Raw genomic sequence first — 22,078 nt, 5'->3', positions numbered from 1 at the left:
CTACCGAACCTGTTTCCTCACTTACAACAATTTGAGCTGCGAGCAGGACTCACGGTTCTTGGCTGGACACAGGCGTGGGAAAATGTTCTGGAACTGGTCAAAAAACCCAGTGCAGGCACCGAGGATAGGATTCCCGGGTGGACCGACAAGAGAGAGGGATTTGAGCGCTTGGCCAGCCTGCCAGCCTGCGGACCACGGTAAACCGGTGGACTAGTCCGAGCAGTTGGACCCACGTGGCGAGAAACTGGGGCACCACGTGGTCTCCCTCCTTAGGAAGTCGGGTTTCCTCAAAGCCAAAGGGAGTGAAAGGGGAGCCTTTTGGCTTTTCGGGTCCCTCCTGAAACGCCAGGTTAGGGTTTCTGGCCAGATCCAGCAGCTATGCAACAGGAGGGACAGGGAGTTAGAAGAGCCCGGCAGCGCTGCTCCACGCTGCAGGCGGCAGTACAAGCTGCCCAGACTGGAGCCAACGATCTCGGGGTCAGGGGGACTGAAGTCGCCTGCAGGCTAATACAGCTGCAGCAGGCGGGGGCAGCCCGCTGGTCTGGCTGGCAGCCGGACCCGCTAAAAATTCGAGCCCTGGTCCAGCGCGGCGACAAGCTGGATCCGCGGCTGCGGGGTGGGGATATATGGCTACACGGTGACGGGGAGGGGGTGCCCGAGGAGCCTAGTTCCCAAAACCGCCCGCCCGCCCATGCACCCGAACCCCTGCACGCTCGACCCGTCACCACGCGGTCCCAGGTCCACCGCAGAGAGGAGGGGGATGAGGATGACCAAGCCGCAGGGGGGCATGCCCGTGGTCCCTCCGAGACCCGGGATTTCTCCCCAAAGGAGCGAACCCAGCTGGCGGATCGGTACCGCCAACGGCCGGGCAAGCACCTGGCCACGTGGCTGCTCCGACTGTGGGATGGGGGCCCCCAACTTGACCCTCTCTCATCAGGAGGCGAGCACCCTGGGGAGCCTCTCTGACCAGCAAAGCATCAACAATGTGGAAGCATTACTAGTGATCTCTCAAGAATCTCTAGATGATGGAATGGTTCCGGAATACTAGAAGATTGCAAATGTCACTCCACTCTTCAAGAAGGGAGAGAGGCCAAAGAAAGGAAACTACAGGCCAGTTAGTCTGACCTCAGTGGTTGGGAAGATGTTGGAGTTGATTATTAAGGATGAGGTCTCAGGGTACTTGGAGGCACGTGATAAAATAGGCCGAAGTCAGCATGGTTTTAAAAGGGAAAATCTTGTCTGACAACTCTGTTGCAATTCTTTGAAGAAATAACAAGCAGGATAGACAAAGGAAAATGGGTTGATGTTGTGTACTTGGATTTTCAGAAGGCCTTTGACAAGGTGCCACACATGAGGCTGCTTAACGAGTTTGGAGCCCATGGTATTAGAGGAAAGATTCTAGCACGGATAAAGCAGTGGCTGATTGGCCGGAGGCAAAGAGTAGGAATAAAGGGAGCCTTTTCTGATTGGCTGCCGGTGACTAGTGGTGTTCCACAGGGTCTGTGTTGGAACCGATTCTTTTTACATTATATGTCAATGATGTGGATAACAGAACTGATGGCTTTGTTGCCAAGTTTGTGGACAATACAAAGGTAGGTGGAGGGGCAGATAGTTTTGAGAAAGTAGAGAGGCTACAGAAGGACTTAGACTAGGAGATGGGCAAAAAGTCAACAGATGGAATACAGTGTCAGGAAGTTTATAGACATGCACTTTGGTAAAAGAAATGAAAAGTTTGATTGTTTTCTTTTTTTTTAAAATACTCTATTTTCAAAATTTTCAAAATGAAATCACAAGAACATACCAGCTCAGACATGTGTAAAAATGAAATAAGCAATAAAAAAGGAACATAACATTAGAGGGATGCCTATTGTACAAAGTGCTCAAAAATACTAAACATTAAATCTCAAATGAGGGCCATGAGAAATCAGCTGGGGGGAAATTTCTCATCTGTCCCTGGCCTCGTCCAGGTAGGCAAGAAATGCATCCCAGATAGCTGAAAATTTTTTAATTGAATTGGTTCTCAAGAACCTAAGTTTCTCCATCTGTATGACTGAGGTCATATCAGCCATCCATCTCCGAAAGGAAGGGGGAGAAGGTGATTTCCATTCCCTCAAGATAAGTCTTTTGGCAACAATCATCCCCAGCATCAGAGACTGTTGTATGGCGGCAGGGAAACAAACAATAGATTGCGAGCAGCCAAATATAGCGAGCAGCTTCCAAGGGGAAGGATCTTTTATAGGCCTTTGAGTACCAGTGGAATATCTTGGACCAAAATCCAGTCAGTAACGGGCAAAACCAAAAGGTGTGTGACAACGTGGCTTCTGTCCCTTGACATCTATCACACATTGGCGAGACAGAAGGGTAAATCCTGTGCAATCTAAATTTAGAGTAGTGGAGACAGTGGACAACTTTAAACTGGATCAGTTGGTGCCTGCTGTTAACAGAGCAAGCCTGTATCATAGACAAACACTTATCCCAGGCAGCTTCAGATAATTCAATGCCCAACTCCTCTCTCCAGGCATCTCTAATCTTCACAGTAGATGCTACAGTGCAATTGTCAAACAAACGTACAAACTTAGAAACGAGATGCCTGGAGTCAGGAGGGTTCTTTAAAATATCAAAAAATATATGTTTCCCTGGAAGGATTTCAAAATGACAAATCTTAGATTGGATGTAGTGTCTAATTTGTAAATAATGAAAAAAGTGTGAATGAGGCAGCTCAAATTTCTCTTTCAGCAGACTAAATGTTGCAAACCGTCCCTCTATGTACAGGTCTTCAATAGAAACTAGACCCTTCTCCCTCCAAGCATGATAGGGTTTATCTGACCATGAAGGTAGAAAGGAGTGATTGAAACAGATTGGTGTTTGTGCAGAGGTGTCTGGTGAATTCAGAACGCTCCTAATCTGGTTTAGAATTCTGATGGAATTTTTCAAAATGAAACTCAAACTTTTTGAAGTCCCAGGCTTCTCTAGCTTGGAGAACAGCATGGCTGGCAAGGAGGAATTGACAACAGAGTTGGACCCCATACATAGCCACAAGAGAGCCCCAGGGGCTAGGTTATCCGGAGCCCCGTTGCCGAAACATTAAAGCCCTAGCATTGACAGCCCATTTCTCTCCATTTTCTAAATGGAGAGAAAATACAAAAAACGGAGGCACAAAGGGACTTGGGAGTCCTTGTGCAGGATTCTCTAAAGTTTAATTTGCAGCTTGAGTCTGAGGTGAGGAAGGCAAATGCAATGTTAGCATTCATTTCAAGAGGACTGGAACATAAAAGCAAGGATGTAATGTTGAGACTTTATAAAACACTGTTGAGGCCTCATTTGGGGGATTGTGAGCAGTTTTGGGCCCCTTCTCTTAGAAAGGATGTGCTGAAACTGGAGAAGCTTCAAAGGAGATTCATAAAAATAGTTCCAGAATTGAATGGCTTGGCATATGAAAAGTGCTTGATGGCTCTGGGCCTGTACTCACTAGAATTCAGAAGACCTCATTGAAACCTATCGAATGGTGAAAGGCCTTGATAGAGTGGATGTGGAGAGGGCGTTTCCTAAGGTGGGGGGGGGGTCTAAAACCAGGGGACACAGCCTCAGAATAGAGGGGCGTCCTTTAGAACGGAGATGAGGGATAATTTCTTTAGCCAGATGGTGGTGAATCTGTGGAATTTGTTGCCACAGGCAGCTGTGGGGGCCAATTGTTAATGTATATTTAAGGTAGAGGTTGATAGATTCTTAATTGATCAGGGCATGAAGTGATATGGGGGGGTAAAGTCAGAAGGTGAGGGCTGAGAGGAATAATGGATCAGCCATGATGAAATGGCAGAGCAGACTCGATGGGCCAAATGGCCTACTTCCTGCTCCATACTGAATCTTATGATCTTATTATGGTCAGTTGGTTCAGGAACCAAATGGCTGAAGAGAAGCGGCTGCTCCTGAAATTGGTGATGTGGTATTACAGACTTCTGCACCTCCTTCCCGATCGGAGCCGTGGAAAGATGGCACGGCCTGACTGATGAGAAACAGGGACGCAGATCCTGCACCTTATTATCTGCCTGCAGCGCACGGTCTCTGTAAATTCTGCATCCCATTATTACTCCTCTGCTGCAGAGAGCTGTAAATTCAGTCAGTTCCATTGTGCCCACGACATCTCCAAGCAGCGGCGCCTTAGGAAGGCGGCGTCCATTACTAAGGACCCACACCACCCTGGACATGGCCTCTTCTCATTGTAACCATCAGGGAGGAGGTACAGAAGCCTGAAGGCACACGCTTACTGATTCGTGATTCAAGCACAGCTTCTTCCCCTCGGCCATCCGATTCCGAAATGGACATTGAAACCATGAACACTGCCTCACTAATTTGTAAAAACTTGTTTTTACCCTACTTTTTAAATCAGTTTTTTAATATTATCATGTTTTGTATTGTACTGATGCCGCTGAATTAACAAATTTCACGGCATACGCCGGTGATGTTAAACCCGATTCTGATACACTGTGTAATTATTTGATTGAATAAACAGTAAAGCCAGGCGATATTTTGTTATTGTATCGCGGTAGGTGATAATAATAAACCAATTCCGATACTAATTCGGTAACTCGCTCCTTCGATGGGCACCGGGCACCGGGTCCGCTTGTTCCACCGACCCGTCAATCAACCGATCCGGGTTACGCCCACTCCGCTGTCCCTTTGTTTGGATGACAACCGCAGGGTTCAGTCCATCGGTTCCTCGGATTGGCTAAAGCTCCTGTAAATCAGAGGCCAAGCCAATCACTCGCTAGAACGTTCTGTGGGCGGGCGTTGGGAATCACGTGGAGCCTCGGTTCCGGCAACGTGCAGCGGCGGAATCTGCTTTCCGGTTTGCGCGGCCCGTCTGCTCGGTGTTTCCTCCCGGATTCCCCCCGATCTTGACCGGTCCCTGTCGGCGATTCCGACCCCGCTGCCGGGTGGGAAACCGCAGCCGGGGGTTGTCCGCCGCCCAGGGTAATTTACAGCGGAGCGAGGCCCGAACTTTGAGCATGCGTAGTGTAGCCGATTGATTCTCCGTCCCGTGGTGCGAAGGTCGCTGGCTGATGAGATAGAGCGGTTTCTGGCGCGCGGTACATCATGGGATAGGTCTCCGCCATCAGCTTTCTGCAAAATCTGGAAACCTAACTTCAGCATCTCGCTGGTTATTCATCATGCAATTTGTCCTGAATAGTTTGATTTCAGATCATTAGCTTTTTAGCACGGGACGGAGAATCAATCGACTACACTAGGCATGCTCAAAGTTCGGGCCTTTAGTAACATTTTTTAAAACATTGCAGTGTATTCTGCCTTTGAGTAGAGGGCAGATATATAAATGTGTTGGGCTGGAAGAAAGTTAGTGAAAAAGCTCCTGGATTTGGGAGTCAGAGCTATTTAAATAGTAATGCTGGATGTGATTTTGGCACCGCAATGCAGGTTTTGATTTATTACTGTCACTTGAATTTAGGAAAAAGATTTTGTATGGGCAGCATTTAGGCAGAAAAAGTGGTAAAACAGAATGATGTGTTACAATTACAGAGACAGGTTATAAAATGACATACTTAGAAGTCTTCTTTTTGCCTTTTCAGAGACTGCTGAGAAAGCTGAGCTTTGTTTGTCCTACACCACACCAGCGTCGGAGCCAAAAGCTGAAGCCAAGCGTTCACACCAAGATCCTGCAGAGTGACTCAGGAGTGCCAGGATCTGGCAAACAGCAGACAACGACCGATGGAAGGAGAGCCCTGTGACGTCCTCACAGCCATACCTGGCTCCAAGAGTGGCGAGGGTGTGCTGGGGGAAGCACCCTCCGGGCAGAACCTGTTGCCGTGCATACTGTGCGGGAATGTGTTTCCCGACCAGTCCATGCCGCACCACAACAGGCTAGCCCACAATGAGATCCGGCCCTTCAGGTGTGACGACTGCAGCAAGGCCTTGAAGAGCGGCCAGGACCTCTCACGGCTCCAGCGGATCCACACTAGGGAGAAGAGCATCACCTGCCCCGAGTGTGGCAAGGCCTTCAGCAGCTTCTCTCACCTGCAGGCGCACCTGCGCAGCCACACCGGTGAGCGGCCCTTCTCCTGCCCCGACTGCGGCAAGGCCTACGGCCACTCCTCACACCTGGTAGTGCACCGGCGCACCCACACCGGCGAGCGCCCCTTCTCCTGCCTCGAGTGCGGCAAGAGCTTCATTCGCTCCTCACACCTCCTTCAGCACCGGAGGACCCACACCGGCGAGCGGCCTTTCTGCTGCCTCGACTGCGGCAAGAGCTTCGTCCAGTCCTCCCACCTGGTGCAGCACCGGAGGGTTCACACCGGGGAGAAGCCCTTCACCTGCCCCTTCTGCGGGAAGAGCTTCGCCGGGTTGTCGAAGCTCCAAATCCATCAGCGATCGCACACGGGGGAGAAGCCCCACACCTGCCCGGACTGCGGGATGAGCTTTAGTACCACTTGCACCTTGTGGCGGCACCAACACGTCCACACCGAAGAGCGGCCCTACCCCTGCCCCGAGTGCGGCAAGGTCTTCAAACGACCCCGGTACCTGAAGCAGCACCTGGTGATCCACACCGGGGAGAGGAACTACTACTGCACGGTCTGCGGGAAGGCCTTCGTCCGCTACTCCTACCTGTGGAGGCACCGGCAGGTTCACACCAAGGAGACGAGTTTCACCTGACGCACAGACCTTCACCCGGTCCTTGTACCCGCTGGCACACCTGTTCACCCACACCGGCGAGCAGCCCTTCTCCTGCCCCACGTGCAGCCAGGCCCTCATCAACTCCTCCCAGCTAATGGACTCTCGGCCGATCCACACCGGGGAGGAGCCCTCCTCCTGTCTCAAATGCAACAAGGCCCTCATCAACTCCTCCCAGGCGAGAAGTCCTTCACCTTCCATGTCTGCGGGAAGGGCTTCACTGGCTCGTCACAGCTCCAGAACCATCGATAGAGACAGTCGGTCAGCTGTCCTGATTGTGGTGAGGGGTCTGCTCAACTCCTGGCCCACCAGCGCACTCGCCCCGCCATGTAGGGCAGCCGTGGCCTCAATTCGGGTTTGGGGGAGGAGGTTCGTTTTCACCCCACCCTCAGGTGCTGCCTGTACGTGTGTGTGTGTGTGTCTCTGTTCTGGTTTCGTCCTACGTTAGGGATAGACTCGGGTGGGGGGGGTTGTTGAAGGGGGTGTAATGCTGCTGTAATTGAGTTCCCCATGGCAGATGTGTGAACGTGGACGTGTGCCTCTGGCGGTGAGCTGTGTGGGGAGAGTGAGAGGGTCAGTGTAAATGTGGGTTCAGGCCCTTCGGCCCGCGGTGCTATGCTGACACCTCATCCCCCCCCCCCACCTACACAATGTCCAGATCACACCATTCCCTGCACATCGGAATGCCAATTTAATGTTCCTTTAAACTCCTCTGTCGTACCCGCTTCACCACCCGACTGGCAGCATATCCACAGTACCCATGACTGACTATGGAAGTAAAAAGCAACTTGTCTCCCACATCTCCCTGAACCTCAACTCCAAACCCTCTAGTCTGAGACATTTCTCCCTGGTAGAAAGATTCTGACTGTCTGCTCCATCTGTCTTTCTCGAAATCCTGTAAACTTCTACCACGTCTCTCTTCAGCCACTGGCACTCCGGACAATGTAACCCAAATTCTTCCAGGCTGCCCCTCCACTCCACACAGGATCCTGGTGCAGAGCCCCCCCACCCCTCCTGTGAAGGGATGAGCGCTGTAGTCGGGGGCTCTGGGATTTGGACCCGGTGACGATACACCCTTGGCTGAGATGTTCTAGGCTGGGTCACTGTGGGACTCCGACGGCGGGAGAGGAGTCGTGGTTGTGGGGGTCGCCATTGGATTAGACCAGGGCTGTATTTGTTGTGTCGTTTTGTTACTGTAGATATGGGAAGTGGTGAAGTTGGTATTGGAATGGCTGCTGAAAAATTAAATCGGTGTTCTTTAGAATAGGCGACCTATTTATGTGAGACATTAGAACAGGGAACAGTACAGGCCCTTCGGCCCTGAATGTTGTACTGACATTTTAATCTAACGCTTCCCTCCCACATAACCCGCTGTTCTTCTTTGACCCAAGTTGCTGTCTGAGCGTCTAAAATGTCCTCCTGACTGTACCGGCCTCTATCACGTGGCAGAGCATCTCTCACATTCCGTCCAAGGCACAGAGTCTGCAGAAGGACTTAGACAGATTAATAGCACGGGCCAAGAGTGTCGGGAGGTATACGGTCAGGCACTTTGGTAGCAGGAATAAAGGTGCAGATAATTTCCTGAACGTTGGGGTGGAGGCAAGTCCGGTTATCAGGGGTACAATCTGACAAGAGTCGTCGTGCAGGTTTCCCTGAGGGCCGACTTGCAGGATGATTCCCTGCTGAGCCTTTATAAGGCAGTGGGCAGCCCACAAGCATAATATCACAGTGGTGCTGGAAAGTTTGTGAACCCTGTAGAAGTTTCTCTATTTCTGCAAAAGTATGATCTAAAATGTAAACACGCAAGTCCTAAAACTGGATAAAGGGGACCCAATTAAATAAACAACACAATACTTGTTGGAAAAAGAATGTGAACATCTTGGGTAATGCCTTCTGTTGTTCAGTCATTAAGTCAAGTCCGACTCACGGACTATAGGGTTCTCACGGCAAGATACGGAAGTGGGTTGCCAGGCCTCTCTTCTGCACAGATACTGCTGCTGCCCAGGTTGGGACCCGGCTGGGTTTGAACTCAGGACCATCTGCCTCGAAGTCCAGTGCTGATACCACGACACCACCAGCCAGCCCTTCTACAGAAGCTATTTGGAGTCAGGTGCTCCAGTCAATGAGATGAGATTGGAGGTGGGGGTTGTAGAAAAAGACTCACAAAGTCAGGTTACTGACAGAACCTGCTCATCTCAAGAAATATCTGTTTATGTGCACCATGCCTTGATCAAATCGACTTTCAGAGGACCTTGGAAGAAGAACTGTGGAGATGCATGAAGCTGGAAAAGGTTACAACAGCATTTCTGAAGACCTGAGAGTACATCAGTCCACAGCAAGAGAAATGGTCTATAAATGGAGGCAATTCAGTACTGTTGCTACTCTCCCTCGGAGTGGGCATCCTGCAAAGATCACACCAAGAGCACAACATGCAATGCTAAAGGAGCTGAAAAAAACCCAAAAGTAACAGCAAAAGACCTGCAGAATTCTCTAGAACTTGCTAAAGTCTCTGTTCGTGTGTCCACTCTAAGAAAACCACTGAACAAGAATGGTGTTCATGGAAGCACACCACCCAGGAAACCACTGCTCTCCTAAAAAAAACATTGCTGCAAGTCCGGAGTTTGCAGAAGACCACCTGGATGTTCTACAACACCTCAGGGACAATGTTCTGTGGACAGGTGAGACAAAAGCTGAACTTTCTGGCAGAAATGCACACCGCTATGTTTGGAGGGGAAAGGGCACTTCACACCAACACCGAAACCTCATCCCAGCTGTGAAGCATGGTGGAAGGAGCATCACGGTTTGGGGTTACTTTGCTGCCTCTGCCCGATCAGTTTGCAATTGTTGAGGGAACAATAAATTCAAAATCGTATCAAGACATCTTACAGGAGGATGTCAGGGTAGCAGTCCGTCACCTGAAGCTGAATAGAAGTTGGATGATGCAACAAGACAATGATCTGAAAGACAAGAGTAAATCAACAACAGGATGGTTTAAAAAGAAGAAAAATTGTGTTTTGGAATGGCCAAGTCCTGACCTTAATCCTATAGAAATCTTGTGGAAGGACCTGAAGCAAGCGGTTATTTCAAGGAAGCCCACCAACATCCCAGAGTTGAAACAGTTTTGTAAGGAGGAATGGCCTAAAATTCCTCCAACCCGTTCTGCAGGACTGATCGACAGTTACTGGAAACGTTTGGTTGAAAGTTACTGCTTAATAAGGGGGGTCACACCAGGTACTGAAAGCAAAGGTTCACATACTTTTTCCAACAAATGAATAATTTTTCTCAATAAATAAATGAACAAATATGATGTTTTTTGTGTTATTTATTTAACTGGGTTCTCTTTATCTAGGTTTAGGACTTGAGTGAAGATCTGATCACATTTTAGATCAGAAATAGAGAAAATTCTATGGGGTTCACAAACTTCCTAGCACCACTGTATGCCATGAAATTTGTGGCAGCAGTACAATGCAATGATAAATATATTTAAAAACTGAATTACAGTAGGTGTATATATAGTCATACTTTATTGATCCCGGGGGAAATTGGTTTTCGCTACAGTTGCACCATAAATAATAAATAGTAATAGAACCATAAATAGTTAAATAGTAATATGTAAATTATGCCAGTAAATTATGAATTAAGTCCAGGACTGGCCTATTGGCTCAGGGTGTCTGACCCTCCAAGGGGGGAGTTGTAAAGTTTGATGGCCACAGGCAGGAATGACTTCCTATGACGCTCTGTGTTGCATCTCGGAGGAATGAGTCTCTGGCTGAATGTACTCCTGTGTCCACCTGGTATATTATGTAGTGGATGGGAGACATTGTCCAAGATGGCATGCAACTTGGACAGCATCCTCTTTTCAGACACCACCGTGAGAGAGTCCAGTTCCATCCCCACAACATCACCGGCCTTACGAGTGAGTTTGTTGATTCTGTTGGTGTCTGCTACCCTCAGCCTGCTGCCCCAGCACACAACAGCAAACGTGATAGCACTATATTAAATACTTAAATAAGTAGTGTAAAAACAGAAATTTAAAAAAAATAGTGAGGTAGTGTTCACGGGTTCAATGTCCATTCAGAAATCAGATGGCAGAGGGGAAGAAGTTGTTTCTTAATCATTGAGTGTGTGCCTTCAGGCTCCTGTACCTCCTTCCTGATGGTAGCAATGAGAAGAGGGCACGTCCTGGGTGAAGGGCGTCAGTTTTTTGAGGCACTGCAACTTGAAGTTTTCTTGGATACTCCGGAGGCTAGTACTCATGATGGAGCCGACTAATTTTATAACTCTGTACAGCTTACTAACCCCTCTCATACCAAACGGTGATGCAGCCAGTCAGAATGGCCTCCATGATACATTTTCGAGTGTTTTAGGTGACAAAACTCCTCATGAAATATAGCCGCTGTTGTGCTTGATTTCCAGGTGCATCGACGTGCTGGGACCAGGTTAGATGCTCAGAGATATTGACACCCGGGGAATTATTGCATGATGAGCTATTTTGGGCCCCTTTGCTGGTAAAGGGTGGTGTTGGCGTTGGAAAGGGTCCAGAGGAGGTTCACGGGAACGATCCCTGGAATGTGAAGCCGAACGTTTGAGGAGCTTTTAATGACTCTGTGCCTGGACACGCTGGCGAATAGAAGAATGAGGGGAGATCTTATTGAAACCCATCGAATATTGAAAGCTCTGGGTAGAGTGGGGGTGGAGAAGATGTTCCATTAAGCAGGTACACCTCAGGATATGAGGATGTCCCTTTAGAACGGAGATGAAGAGGTATTTCTTTAGTCAGAATGCGGTGAATCTCTGGAATTCATTGCCACAGACGGCTGTGGAGGCCAAGTCATTCGGTATATTTAAAGTGGAGGTTGATAGATTCTTGATTAGTAAGGTGGTCAAAGGTTTTTGGTGAGAGCGCGGGAGAACGCGGTTGAGAGGGATCCCATGATCGAATGGTGGAGCAGACTTGATGGGCCGAATGGCCCTCATTCTGATCCTACGTCTTGAGATGCCATAAAACGTAATGTTGTACCGATGCCCAATACTTTCTGCCTACGTGTGTCCATATCTCTCCCTGCACGTCCCCACTGCGGGAGAAAGATACAGCTTTCTCATCCATCAGTGTCTCTCTTAATCCGCTGCTTCAGAGAAGATAACCCAAGTTTGATCAGCCTCCCTTCCAGTTCTTCGCATCAAATCCGGGCGACAGCTGGTGAGTCTCTTCTGCAACCTCTGCAAAGCCTGCACACCCTTCCTATAATGGTGTGAAAAGACCCAGAGTTTCGGAATTTCATCTCCCTGCTGATACACGACTGGCTGATATTTTCCACACTGCGGCCACAAGATATAGGAGCAGAATTAGGCCATTTGGCCCATTGACTCTGCTCCATTTCATCATGGCCAATCCAATTCCCCTCTCAGCCCCCATCTCCTGTCTTCTCCCCATATCCCTTCATGCTCTTGACTAATCAAAAATCTGTCAATCTCTGCCTTACATATTACCCAATGACTGGGCCTCCACAGCTGCCTGTGGCAAAAAATTCCACAAATTCATCACTCTCTGGGTAAAGAAATTCCTCCTCGTCTCCATTCTAAAAGGACATCCGTCTATTCTAAGGCTGTGTCCTCTGGTCTTAGACTCCCCCCAACACAGGAACCTTCTACTCTCTCGAAGCCTTTCAGCATCAATAGATTTCAATGAGGTCACCCCGCATTCTTCTGAATTCCAGTGAATACAGGCCCAGAGCCTCAAAAACTCCTCATATGATATAACCATATAACACTTACAGCACGGAAACAGGCCATCTCGGTCCTTCTGGTCCGTGCCAAACTCTTACTCTCACCTAGTCCCACCGACCTGCACTCGGCCCATAACCCTCCATTCCTTTCCTGTCCATGTAGCTGTCCAATTTAACTTTAAACGACAACATCGAACCTGCTTCAACCACTTCTGCTGGAAGCTCATTCCACACAGCTACCACTCTCTGAGTAAAGAAGTTCCCCCTCATGTTACCCCTAAACTTTTGTCCGCTAATTCTCAACCCATGCCCTCTTGTTTGAATCTCCCCGACTCTCAATAGAAAAAGCCTATCCACATCAACCCCATCTATCCCCCTCATCATTTTAAATACCTCTATCAAGTCCCCCCTCAACCTTCTACGTTCCAAAGAATAAAGACCTAACTTGTTCAACCTTTCTCTGTAACTCAGGAGATGAAACCCAGGTAACATTCTAGTAAATCTCCTCTGTACTCTCTCAATTTTATTGACATCTTTCCTATAATTCGGTGACCAGAACTGTACACAATACTCCAAATTTGGCTTTACCAATGCCTTATACAAATTCAACATTACATGATAAGCCTTTCAATCCTGGCATCATATTCATGAACCTCTGAACCCCTTCCAAAGTCAGTACATCCTATCTTAGATAAGGGGCTCAAAATTGCCCACAACACTTAAAGTGAGACCTCACCAGTGCTTTATAAAATCTTAATATTACATCTTGTTTTTATATTCTAGTCCTCTCGAACTGAATCCTAACATCACATCTGCCTTTCTCACCACTGACTTAACCTTCAGGGAATCCTGCACAAGGTCTCCCAAATCCGTTTGCATCTCAGAATTCTGTATGTTCTCTCCATTTAGAAAATAGTCAACGCTTTCGTTTCTTCTCCCAAAGTGCATGACCATACACTTCCCAACACTTTATTCCATCTGCCACTACTTTGCTCATTCTCCTAATCTGTCTAAATCCTTCTGTAGCCTCTGTGCTTTTTCAAAACTACCTGCCCCTCCACCCATCTTCATATCATTTGCAAGCTTTGCCACAAGGCCGTCAATTCCGGTCTCGGTGGGGGTGGGGGGAGGTGTTGGGTGTGGGAACAGTGGAGCACTGGACCTGTGGTGTCCTTTGGTGAATTTGAGTTATGGGAGGTCTGTAACATTCTGAGCTGTTGTGGTAAAAATAAATAAATCAAATTTAAGCCCAAGGCCGGTCTGACCCCACCCTCTCATTGAACTCTCTATTGTCCTTTCAATCCTGTTACTGTCTGAGTCTCTAAAATGCCCCCCAGTGTGTCTGCCTCCACCACCGCCCTGGCAGTGTGTCCCACACGCCCACCGCTCTCCGCCAGTCCACATCTGACATCTCCCCTCTACTCTCCGCCAGTCACCTTAAAATTATGGCTCCCACAGCTGAAGCCATTTCTGCCCTGGGAAAAAGCCTGGAGCTGCCCACTCTGTCGATGATTACTATCAGCTGATGCCCCTCTGTAAAGTTACCTCTCCTCCTCCTCTTCTCCAAAGAGAAAAAACTCTAGTTCACTAAACCTTTCCTCAGGAAACATTCTCTCCAATCCAGGGAGCATCCTGGTAAATCTCCTCTGTACTATCTCTAACGGTTTCACATCCTTCCTCTAACGAGGCGAACGGAACTGAACATAATACTCCAAGTTCAAAGTGAATTTGTTATCAAAGTACAAGTCACTACAAACAACCCCGAGATTCATTTTCTTGCGGGCATTCACAGTAAAGACAAGAAACACAATAGAAGCAATGAAAGACGGCACCCAACGGGACAGACAAAAATCAAAGTGCCAAAAAAACAGAAAGAAAGAGAAAAAAAGCAATATTATTAATAAATAAATGTTGAGAACATTTGGTGAAGAGTGCGTGAACTGGAGCCCATAGGTTGTGGGAACAGTTCAGTGACGGGGCCAGTGAAGTTGTCCCTCTGGTTCATGAGCCTGATGGGTGAGGGGTGGTAACTCTTCCTGAACCTGGTGGTGGGGACCCTGAGGCTCCTGGACCTTCCTGCTGATGGCTGCAATGGGAAGACAGCAACGCCTGGGTGGCTGGGGTGATTAATGGTGGATGTTGTTTTCCTGCAACGGTGCTCTGTATAGACGTCCTCAGAGGTTGAGAGACCTTTACCGCTGATGTACTGGGACACAAGTACGATCTAAGTAAAGTTTTCATCCAGTTGTAACATTACTTCACGCCTCTTGAACTTAATTCCCCTTCTCATGAAGGACAACACGCCATACACTTCACACTTTTCCGGACTGAACTCCAGCTGCCACTTTGCGGCCCAGCTCTGCACCCATAAGTGTCCGGAAGAAACCTACACTGTTCTACACTATCCACACCACAACCAACCTTTCTGTCCTCTGCAAACTTACTCGCACATCTTTAAACTTCGTCATCCAAGCTGTTTACCAAAATCGCAAAGAACAGGAAACCCAAAAAGAGAATTTGCGGAGGAGTTAATTACTGGCAGTAAATCCAGAGTGAATCTCCCTCCACACCCACCATCCCATCACATCACACACTCCCGGGGTCAGACAGAGAGTGAAGCTCCCTCCACACCGTCCCATCACACACTCCCGGGGTCAGACACAGAGTGAATCTCCCTCCACACCGTCCCATCACACACTCCCGGGGTCAGACACAGAGTGAATCTCCCTCCACACTGTCCCATCACACACTCCCGGGGTCAGACACAGAGTGAATCTCCCTCCACACCGTCCCATCACACACTCCCAAGGTCAGACACAGAGTGAATCTCCCTCCACAGCGTCCAATCACACACTCCCGGGGTCAGACACAGTGAATCTCCCTCCACACCATCCCATCACACACTCCCGGAGTCAGACACAGAGTGAATCTCCCTCCACACCCTCCACACCATACCATCTCACACTCCCGGGGTCAGACACAGAGTGAAGGTCCCTCCACACAGTCCCATCACACACTCCCAGGGTCAGACACAGAGTGAAGGTCCCTCCACACCGTCCCATCACACACTCCCAGGGTCAGACACAGAGTGAAGCTCCCTCCACACCCACCATCCCATCACATCACACACTCCCGGGGTCAGACAGAGAGTGAAGCTCCCTCCACACCGTCCCATCACACACTCCTGGGGTCAGACACAGAATGAAACTTCCTCCACACCGTCCCATCACACACTCCCGGGGTCAGACACAGAGTGAATCTCCCTCCACACCGTCCCATCACACACTCCTGGGGTCAGACACAGAGTGAAACTCCCTCCACTCCATCCCATCACACACTGCCAGGGTCGGACACAGAGTGAATCTCCCTCCACACCGTCCCATCACACACTCCCAGGGTCAGACACAGAGTGAAGGTCCCTCCACACCGTCCCATCACACACTCCCAGGGTCAGACACAGAGTGAAGCTCCCTCCACACCCACCATCCCATCACATCACACACTCCCGGGGTCAGACAGAGAGTGAAGCTCCCTCCACACCGTCCCATCACACACTCCTGGGGTCAGACACAGAGTGAAACTCCCTCCACTCCATCCCATCACACACTGCCAGGGTCGGACACAGAGTGAATCTCCCTCCACACCGTCCCATCACACACTCCCAGGGTCAGACACAGAGTGAAGGTCCCTCCACACCGTCCCATCACACACTCCCAGGGTCAGACACAGAGTGAAGCTCCCTCCACACCCACCATCCCATCACATCACACACTCCCGGGGTCAGACAGAGAGTGAAACTCCCTCCACACCGTCCCATCACACACTCCTGGGGTCAGACACAGAGTGAATCTCCCTCCACAACGTCCCATCACACACTCCTGGGGTCAGATACAGAGTGAAACTCCCTGCACTCCATCCCATCACACACTGCCAGGGTCGGACACAGAGTGAATCTCCCTCCACACCGTCCCATCACACACTCCCAGGGTCAGACACAGAGTGAAGGTCCCTCCACACCCACCATCCCATCACATCACACACTCCCGGGGTCAGACAGAGAGTGAAGCTCCCTCCACACCGTCCCATCACACACTCCCGGGGTCAGACACAGAGTGAATCTCCCTCCACACTGTCCCATCACACACTCCCGGGGTCAGACACAGAGTGAATCTCCCTCCACACCGTCCCATCACACACTCCTGGGGTCAGACACAGAGTGAAACTCCCTCCACTCCATTCCATCACACACTGCCAGGGTCGGACACGGAGTGAATCTCCCTCCACACCGTCCCATCACACACTCCCAGGGTCAGACACAGAATGAAACTCCCTCCACACCATCCCATCACACATCACACACTCCCAGGGTCAGGCAGAGAGTGAAGCTCCCTCCACACCATCCCATCACACACTCCTGGGTCAGACACAGAATGAAACTCCCTCCACACCATCCCATCACACATCACACACTCCCGGGGTCAGACACAGAGTGAATCTCCCTCCACACCCTCCACACCCTCCACACCATACCATCTCACACTCCCGGGGTCAGACACAGAGTGAAGGTCCCTCCACACAGTCCCATCACACACTCCCGGGGTCAGACACAGAGTGAATCTCCCTCCACACCGTCCCATCACACACTCCTGGGGTCAGACACAGAGTGAAACTCCCTCCACTCCGTCCCATCACACACTCCCAGGGTCAGACACAGAGTGAAGGTCCCTCCACACCGTCCCATGACACACTCCCAGGGTCAGACACAGAGTGAAGCTCCCTCCACACCCACCATCCCATCACATGACACACTCCCGGGGTCAGACAGAGAATGAAGCTCCCTCCACACCGTCCCATCACACACTCCCGGGGTCAGACACAGAATGAAACTTCCTCCACACCGTCCCATCACACACTCCCGGGGTCAGACACAGTGAATCTCCCTCCACACCGTCCCATCACACACTCCCGGGGTCAGACACAGAGTGAAATTCCCTCCACACCGTCCCATCAGACACTCCTGGGGTCAGACACAGAGTGAAACTCCCTCCACTCCATCCCATCACACACTGCCAGGGTCGGACACAGAGTGAATCTCCCTCCACACCGTCCCATCACACACTCCCAGGGTCAGACACAGAGTGAAGCTCCCTCCACACCGTCCCATCACACACTCCCAGGGTCAGACACAGAGTGAAGCTCCCTCCACACCCACCATCCCATCACATCACACACTCCCAGGGTCAGACAGAGAGTGAATCTCCCTCCACACCGTCCCATCACACACTCCCGGGGTCAGACACAGTGAATCTCCCTCCACACCGTCCCATCACACACTCCCGGGGTCAGACACAGAGTGAAATTCCCTCCACACCATCCCATCAGACACTCCTGGGGTCAGACACAGAGTGAAACTCCCTCCACTCCATCCCATCACACACTGCCAGGGTCGGACACAGAGTGAATCTCCCTCCACACCGTCCCATCACACACTCCCAGGGTCAGACACAGAGTGAAGGTCCCTCCACACCGTCCCATCACACACTCCCAGGGTCAGACACAGAGTGAAGCTCCCTCCACACCCACCATCCCATCACATCACACACTCCCAGGGTCAGACAGAGAGTGAAGCTCCCTCCACACCGTCCCATCACACACTCCCGGGGTCAGAAACAGAGTGAAACTCCCTCCACACCGTCTGATCACACACTCCCGGGGTCAGACACAGAGTGAAACTCCCTCCACACCATCCCATCACACTCTCCCGGGGTCAGTTACAGAGTGAATCTCCCTCCACACCGTGCCATCACACACTCCCGGAGTCAGACACAGAGTGAAACTCCCTCAAACCGTCTTATCACAGACTCCCGGGTCAGACACAGAGACACAAAAGGTTCTGTAGCTGCTGGAAATCTTGAACAATGTGCACAAAATGCTGGAGGAACTCGGTAGACCAGGCAGTATCTGAGGAGGGAAAGAAAGAGCCAAAGTTTCAGACTGAAACTAGATCCAGTATTCAGTTCTCTTTCAATATTTTTATTCGTTTCCACATAAAAGAATACCAGAAGATATATATATTATAAATTGAATAAAAGATAAAATAATTTCAAATACATTATATTAGGTTCTTAATGTTAAGGTTCTTAATATTAGGTATTCAGTTCTTAATGTAAAATACAAACAGTAATGAGTTTGAATTTAACATCACAGATTTCCAAACAACAGAGCTACAGAGTGCAGTCTGCGCCCCCACAGCAGGGAGGGAGGGGTGCGTGTGTGTGTGTGTGTGTGGGGGGGGGGGTTGCTATGGTTGCTGGCTGCTGAAGAATGCAGCTTGCAAAGTAAAGTGACCCGGAGTCTTCTTGCCTGTGTTACGTACAGGCGATAGTTTAAATGAACCAGCAGCAACAGAACACACCGGGAGTCTGATTTTGATGTTAAAACCACTATTTATTAGTAACTACTTAATATAGTAACTTAAACCAGGTGAATCCAAAGTTAGCAGTCTTATGCATATATATGTGTGTAAATATAATTCCCAAACTCGTTCAAGCTCGGGTGGCAAGACTTAAAGTCTCACGATGGTAATGTAAGGAAGTTCAGTTCAGTGCACGGAGTTGGCGGGGGAGAGAGAGGTGTTTGTTAGCCGAGCTGAAATCCACAGTCGGAGAAGAACGAATAAACAGGCGCCCTCAGTCTTCCGTCGTCGGACTCCGAATCCACTCTCGAGTTAGACAAATGTAGCTTTTCACAAAGGGGACCGTCTTCGAGGGAAAACTACCACCCAGGCAAGGGCAGACACACCGGTAGCCTCCACCGGGTCAGCGCTTCCACACACCGTGACAACCAGTGATCGATCCTCAACCCACCCTTGTGGGCACTCGAAATTTCCACCCAGTGACTCCTGTCACTGGCCTCCTTTCACTGACCGGCCGCCTTAACCGGTGTTCCACTCTGTGTCTGTGAGAGTCATCTGACCTTGCTTAAATAAACCAACTGTAAACATCTGTAAACATCCCCCTCCCCCTCCCCCTCTCTCCCCCCCCCTCTCTCTCTCCCTCTCTCTCTCTCTCTCTATCTCTCTCTCTCTCTCTCCCTGTCTCCCTTTTAAAGGCGCAGGCCATGTCTGCCACACCTGCATTGGCCAAATACAAGGAAATGGGGTTATACCGCTTATCACAGCAACATGGATACAAGTGGGTGTTTGGGATCTCTGTTGCCAGCAGCTTTTAGACCACCTTTGTTCCAGCTAGGTATCTGGAAAACATTACAGGCAATTAACATTCAACTAATTAATTATTTAATTTGTTATCATTTAATTATCATGAATATAGCCAAATGAAGCATCGTTCCTCTTGGGCCAAGGCACAAAACACATTACCAACGTGCATAACACGTAAAAGTTGCTGGTGAACTCAGCAGGCCAGGCAGCATCTATAGGAAGAGATACAGTCGACGTTTCGGGCTGAGACCCTTCGTCTTACTATCGAGATCTCTTACTAGCTCTTCTTTCAGTTAGTCCTGACGAAGGGTCTCGGCCCGAAACGTCGACTGTACCTCTTCCTAGAGATGCTGCCTGGCCTGCTGCGTTCACCAGCAACTTTGATGTGTGTTGCTTGAAATTCCAGCATCTGCAGAGTTCCTCGTGTTTACATTACCAACGTCACACAGCACATGGCACGTAGCACAAATAGCACACATGACTTCAGGAAAAACATACAATAAACAATATATGTATAGCTCAAGTCCATGACTACAGTATAGATTTGGTGGTAAGTTGTCCGGGTCCAGCTTGCTCTTCTACTGAGTGAGCACCAGAGGGCAGTACCGAGCAAACACCGGAGTTTAGCACCGAGTGAACACCAGAGGGCAGCACCAAGCGAACACTGGAGGGACAGTCCGGCACCCCAAGTACGGATTCCAGCGCCCCGCAGGACCTCCCTCACAACGCCTCGCTGCCTCTTCTCCTGGTCGGCTGCAAAAGGTGACCCCGTGGTCTCGACCTAGACCTCGCCACAACCAAGGCAACGTAGTACCCCCAGCCCCTCCCTGTTACTCTCGCCAATGAACTGTGAAATTAACTTGCAGTATTCTACCTTTCCAGATGTAGATATAAACCAGTCGAAAACACTGTAAATATTAGATCACATTGAGGAGTGTTAGAAATGGCAGAAAGATGGGGTGGTGGAAAAACGGAACGAGACTTTATTCCTCAGCCTTCGAGTTCTGCGACGGACGACTCGTTCATCTGCAAGTCATTAGTATGTTCTTTCAGTTTGTAAGAATTGTATCTATGATTGGAAATGCTTTGTAGTTTGTACATGTTTGGTAATTTGGAAATCTTTTGTAAATTAGAAGTCCCCTGCGAATGTTAAGAATCAGAATCAGGTTTATTATCACCAGCATGTGTCGTGAAACTTGTTAACTTAGCAGCAGCAGTTCAATGCAATACGTAATCTAGAAGAAGAAAAATAATAATAATTCAATAAGTAAATCAATTACAGTATATGTATATTGAATCGATTAAAAATCGTGCAAAAAACAGAAATACTATATATTTAAAAAGTGAGGTAGTATCCAAAACTTCAAGGGAAAAGGCAGGAACGGGCTACTGATTGTGGATGATCAGCCATGATCACAGTGAATGGTGGTGCTGGCTCGAAGGGCTGAATGGCCTACTCCTGCACCTATTGCCTAATATCCATTTAGGAATCAGATGGCAGAGGGGAAGAAGCTGTTCCTGAATCGCTGAGTGTGTGCCTTCAGGCTTCTGTATCTCCCACCTGATGGTAACAGTGAGAAAAGGGCATGTCCTGGGTGCTGGAGGTCCTTAATAATGGACGCTGCCTTTCTGAGACACCGCTCCCTGAAAACGTCCTGGGTACTTTGTAGACTAGTGCCCAAGATGGAGCTGACTAGATTTACAACCCTCTGCAGCTTCTTTCGGTCCTGTGCAGTAACCCCTCCATCCCAGACAGTGATGCAGCCTGTCAGAATGCTCTCCACGGTACATCTATAGAAGTTTTTGAGTGTATTTGTTGACATGCCAAATGTCTTCAAACTCCTAATGAAGTATAGTCGCTGTCTTGTCTTCTTTATAACTGCGTCAGTACGTTGGGACCGGGTTAGATCCTCAGAGATCTTGTCACCCAGGAACTTGAAACTGCTCACTCTCTCCACTTCTGATCCCTCTATGAGGATTGGTATGTGTTCCTTCGTCTTACCCTTCCTGAAATCAACAAACAGCTCTTTTGTTTTACTGACGTTGAGTGCCAGGTTGTTGCTGTGACACCATTCCACTAGTTGGCATATCTCACACCTGTACACCCTCATGTCACCACCTCAGATTCTACCAACAGTGGTTGTATCGTCAGCAAATTTATAGATGGTATTTGAGCTATGCCTAGCCAGACAGTCATGGGTATACAGAGAGTAGAGCTAAGCACACACCCCTGAGGTGCGTCAGTATCGATCATCAGCGAGGAGGAGATGTTATCACTAATCGGTACAGATTGTGGTCTTCCGGTTAGTGAGTTGGAGGATCCAGTTGCAGAGGGAGGTACAGAGGCCCAGGTACTGTAACTTCTCAATAACTTAAACGTGTATCGTTTAAATAAAATAAACTCTTTAAACTTCTTTGTCAGCTGGAAGCATCTCCTCCGTGATAGGGAGGA

At 49.3% G+C, this 22,078-nt stretch overlaps 2 protein-coding genes across 2 annotated transcripts in view; both read left to right on the top strand.

Annotated features, from left to right (window-relative positions):
• LOC134353210 (zinc finger protein 850-like) overlaps positions 1-22,078 on the top strand; it is a 53,761-nt gene that overhangs the window by 6,189 nt on the left and 25,494 nt on the right. Inside the window, exons 3-6 of the mRNA XM_063061227.1 lie at positions 368-899; positions 4,747-4,971; positions 5,676-6,633; positions 6,728-6,961. Coding sequence (XP_062917297.1) covers positions 368-899; positions 4,747-4,971; positions 5,676-6,633; positions 6,728-6,961 — 1,949 coding nt within the window. The remainder of the gene's footprint in view (positions 1-367; positions 900-4,746; positions 4,972-5,675; positions 6,634-6,727; positions 6,962-22,078) is intronic.
• LOC134352698 (gastrula zinc finger protein XlCGF7.1-like) lies at positions 4,841-14,611 on the top strand. The gene is made up of 2 exons (XM_063060095.1): positions 4,841-4,971; positions 5,583-14,611. The coding sequence occupies exon 2, from the start codon at positions 5,722-5,724 to the stop codon at positions 6,661-6,663; it is 942 nt and encodes a 313-aa protein (XP_062916165.1). The 5' UTR covers positions 4,841-4,971; positions 5,583-5,721; the 3' UTR covers positions 6,664-14,611.

The sequence above is a fragment of the Mobula hypostoma genome, chromosome 10 (genome assembly GCF_963921235.1).
Source record: "Mobula hypostoma chromosome 10, sMobHyp1.1, whole genome shotgun sequence".
Taxonomy (NCBI): domain Eukaryota; kingdom Metazoa; phylum Chordata; class Chondrichthyes; order Myliobatiformes; family Myliobatidae; genus Mobula; species Mobula hypostoma.
The sequence above is the reverse complement of the archived record's forward strand: the minus strand, read 5'-3'. Positions and strand labels throughout refer to the sequence as shown.

Coding starts and splice junctions, on each gene's coding strand:
- LOC134352698 (XM_063060095.1), top strand. CDS start 5,722: ATGGAAGGAGAGCCCTGTGACGTCCTCACAGCCATACCTGGCTCCAAG.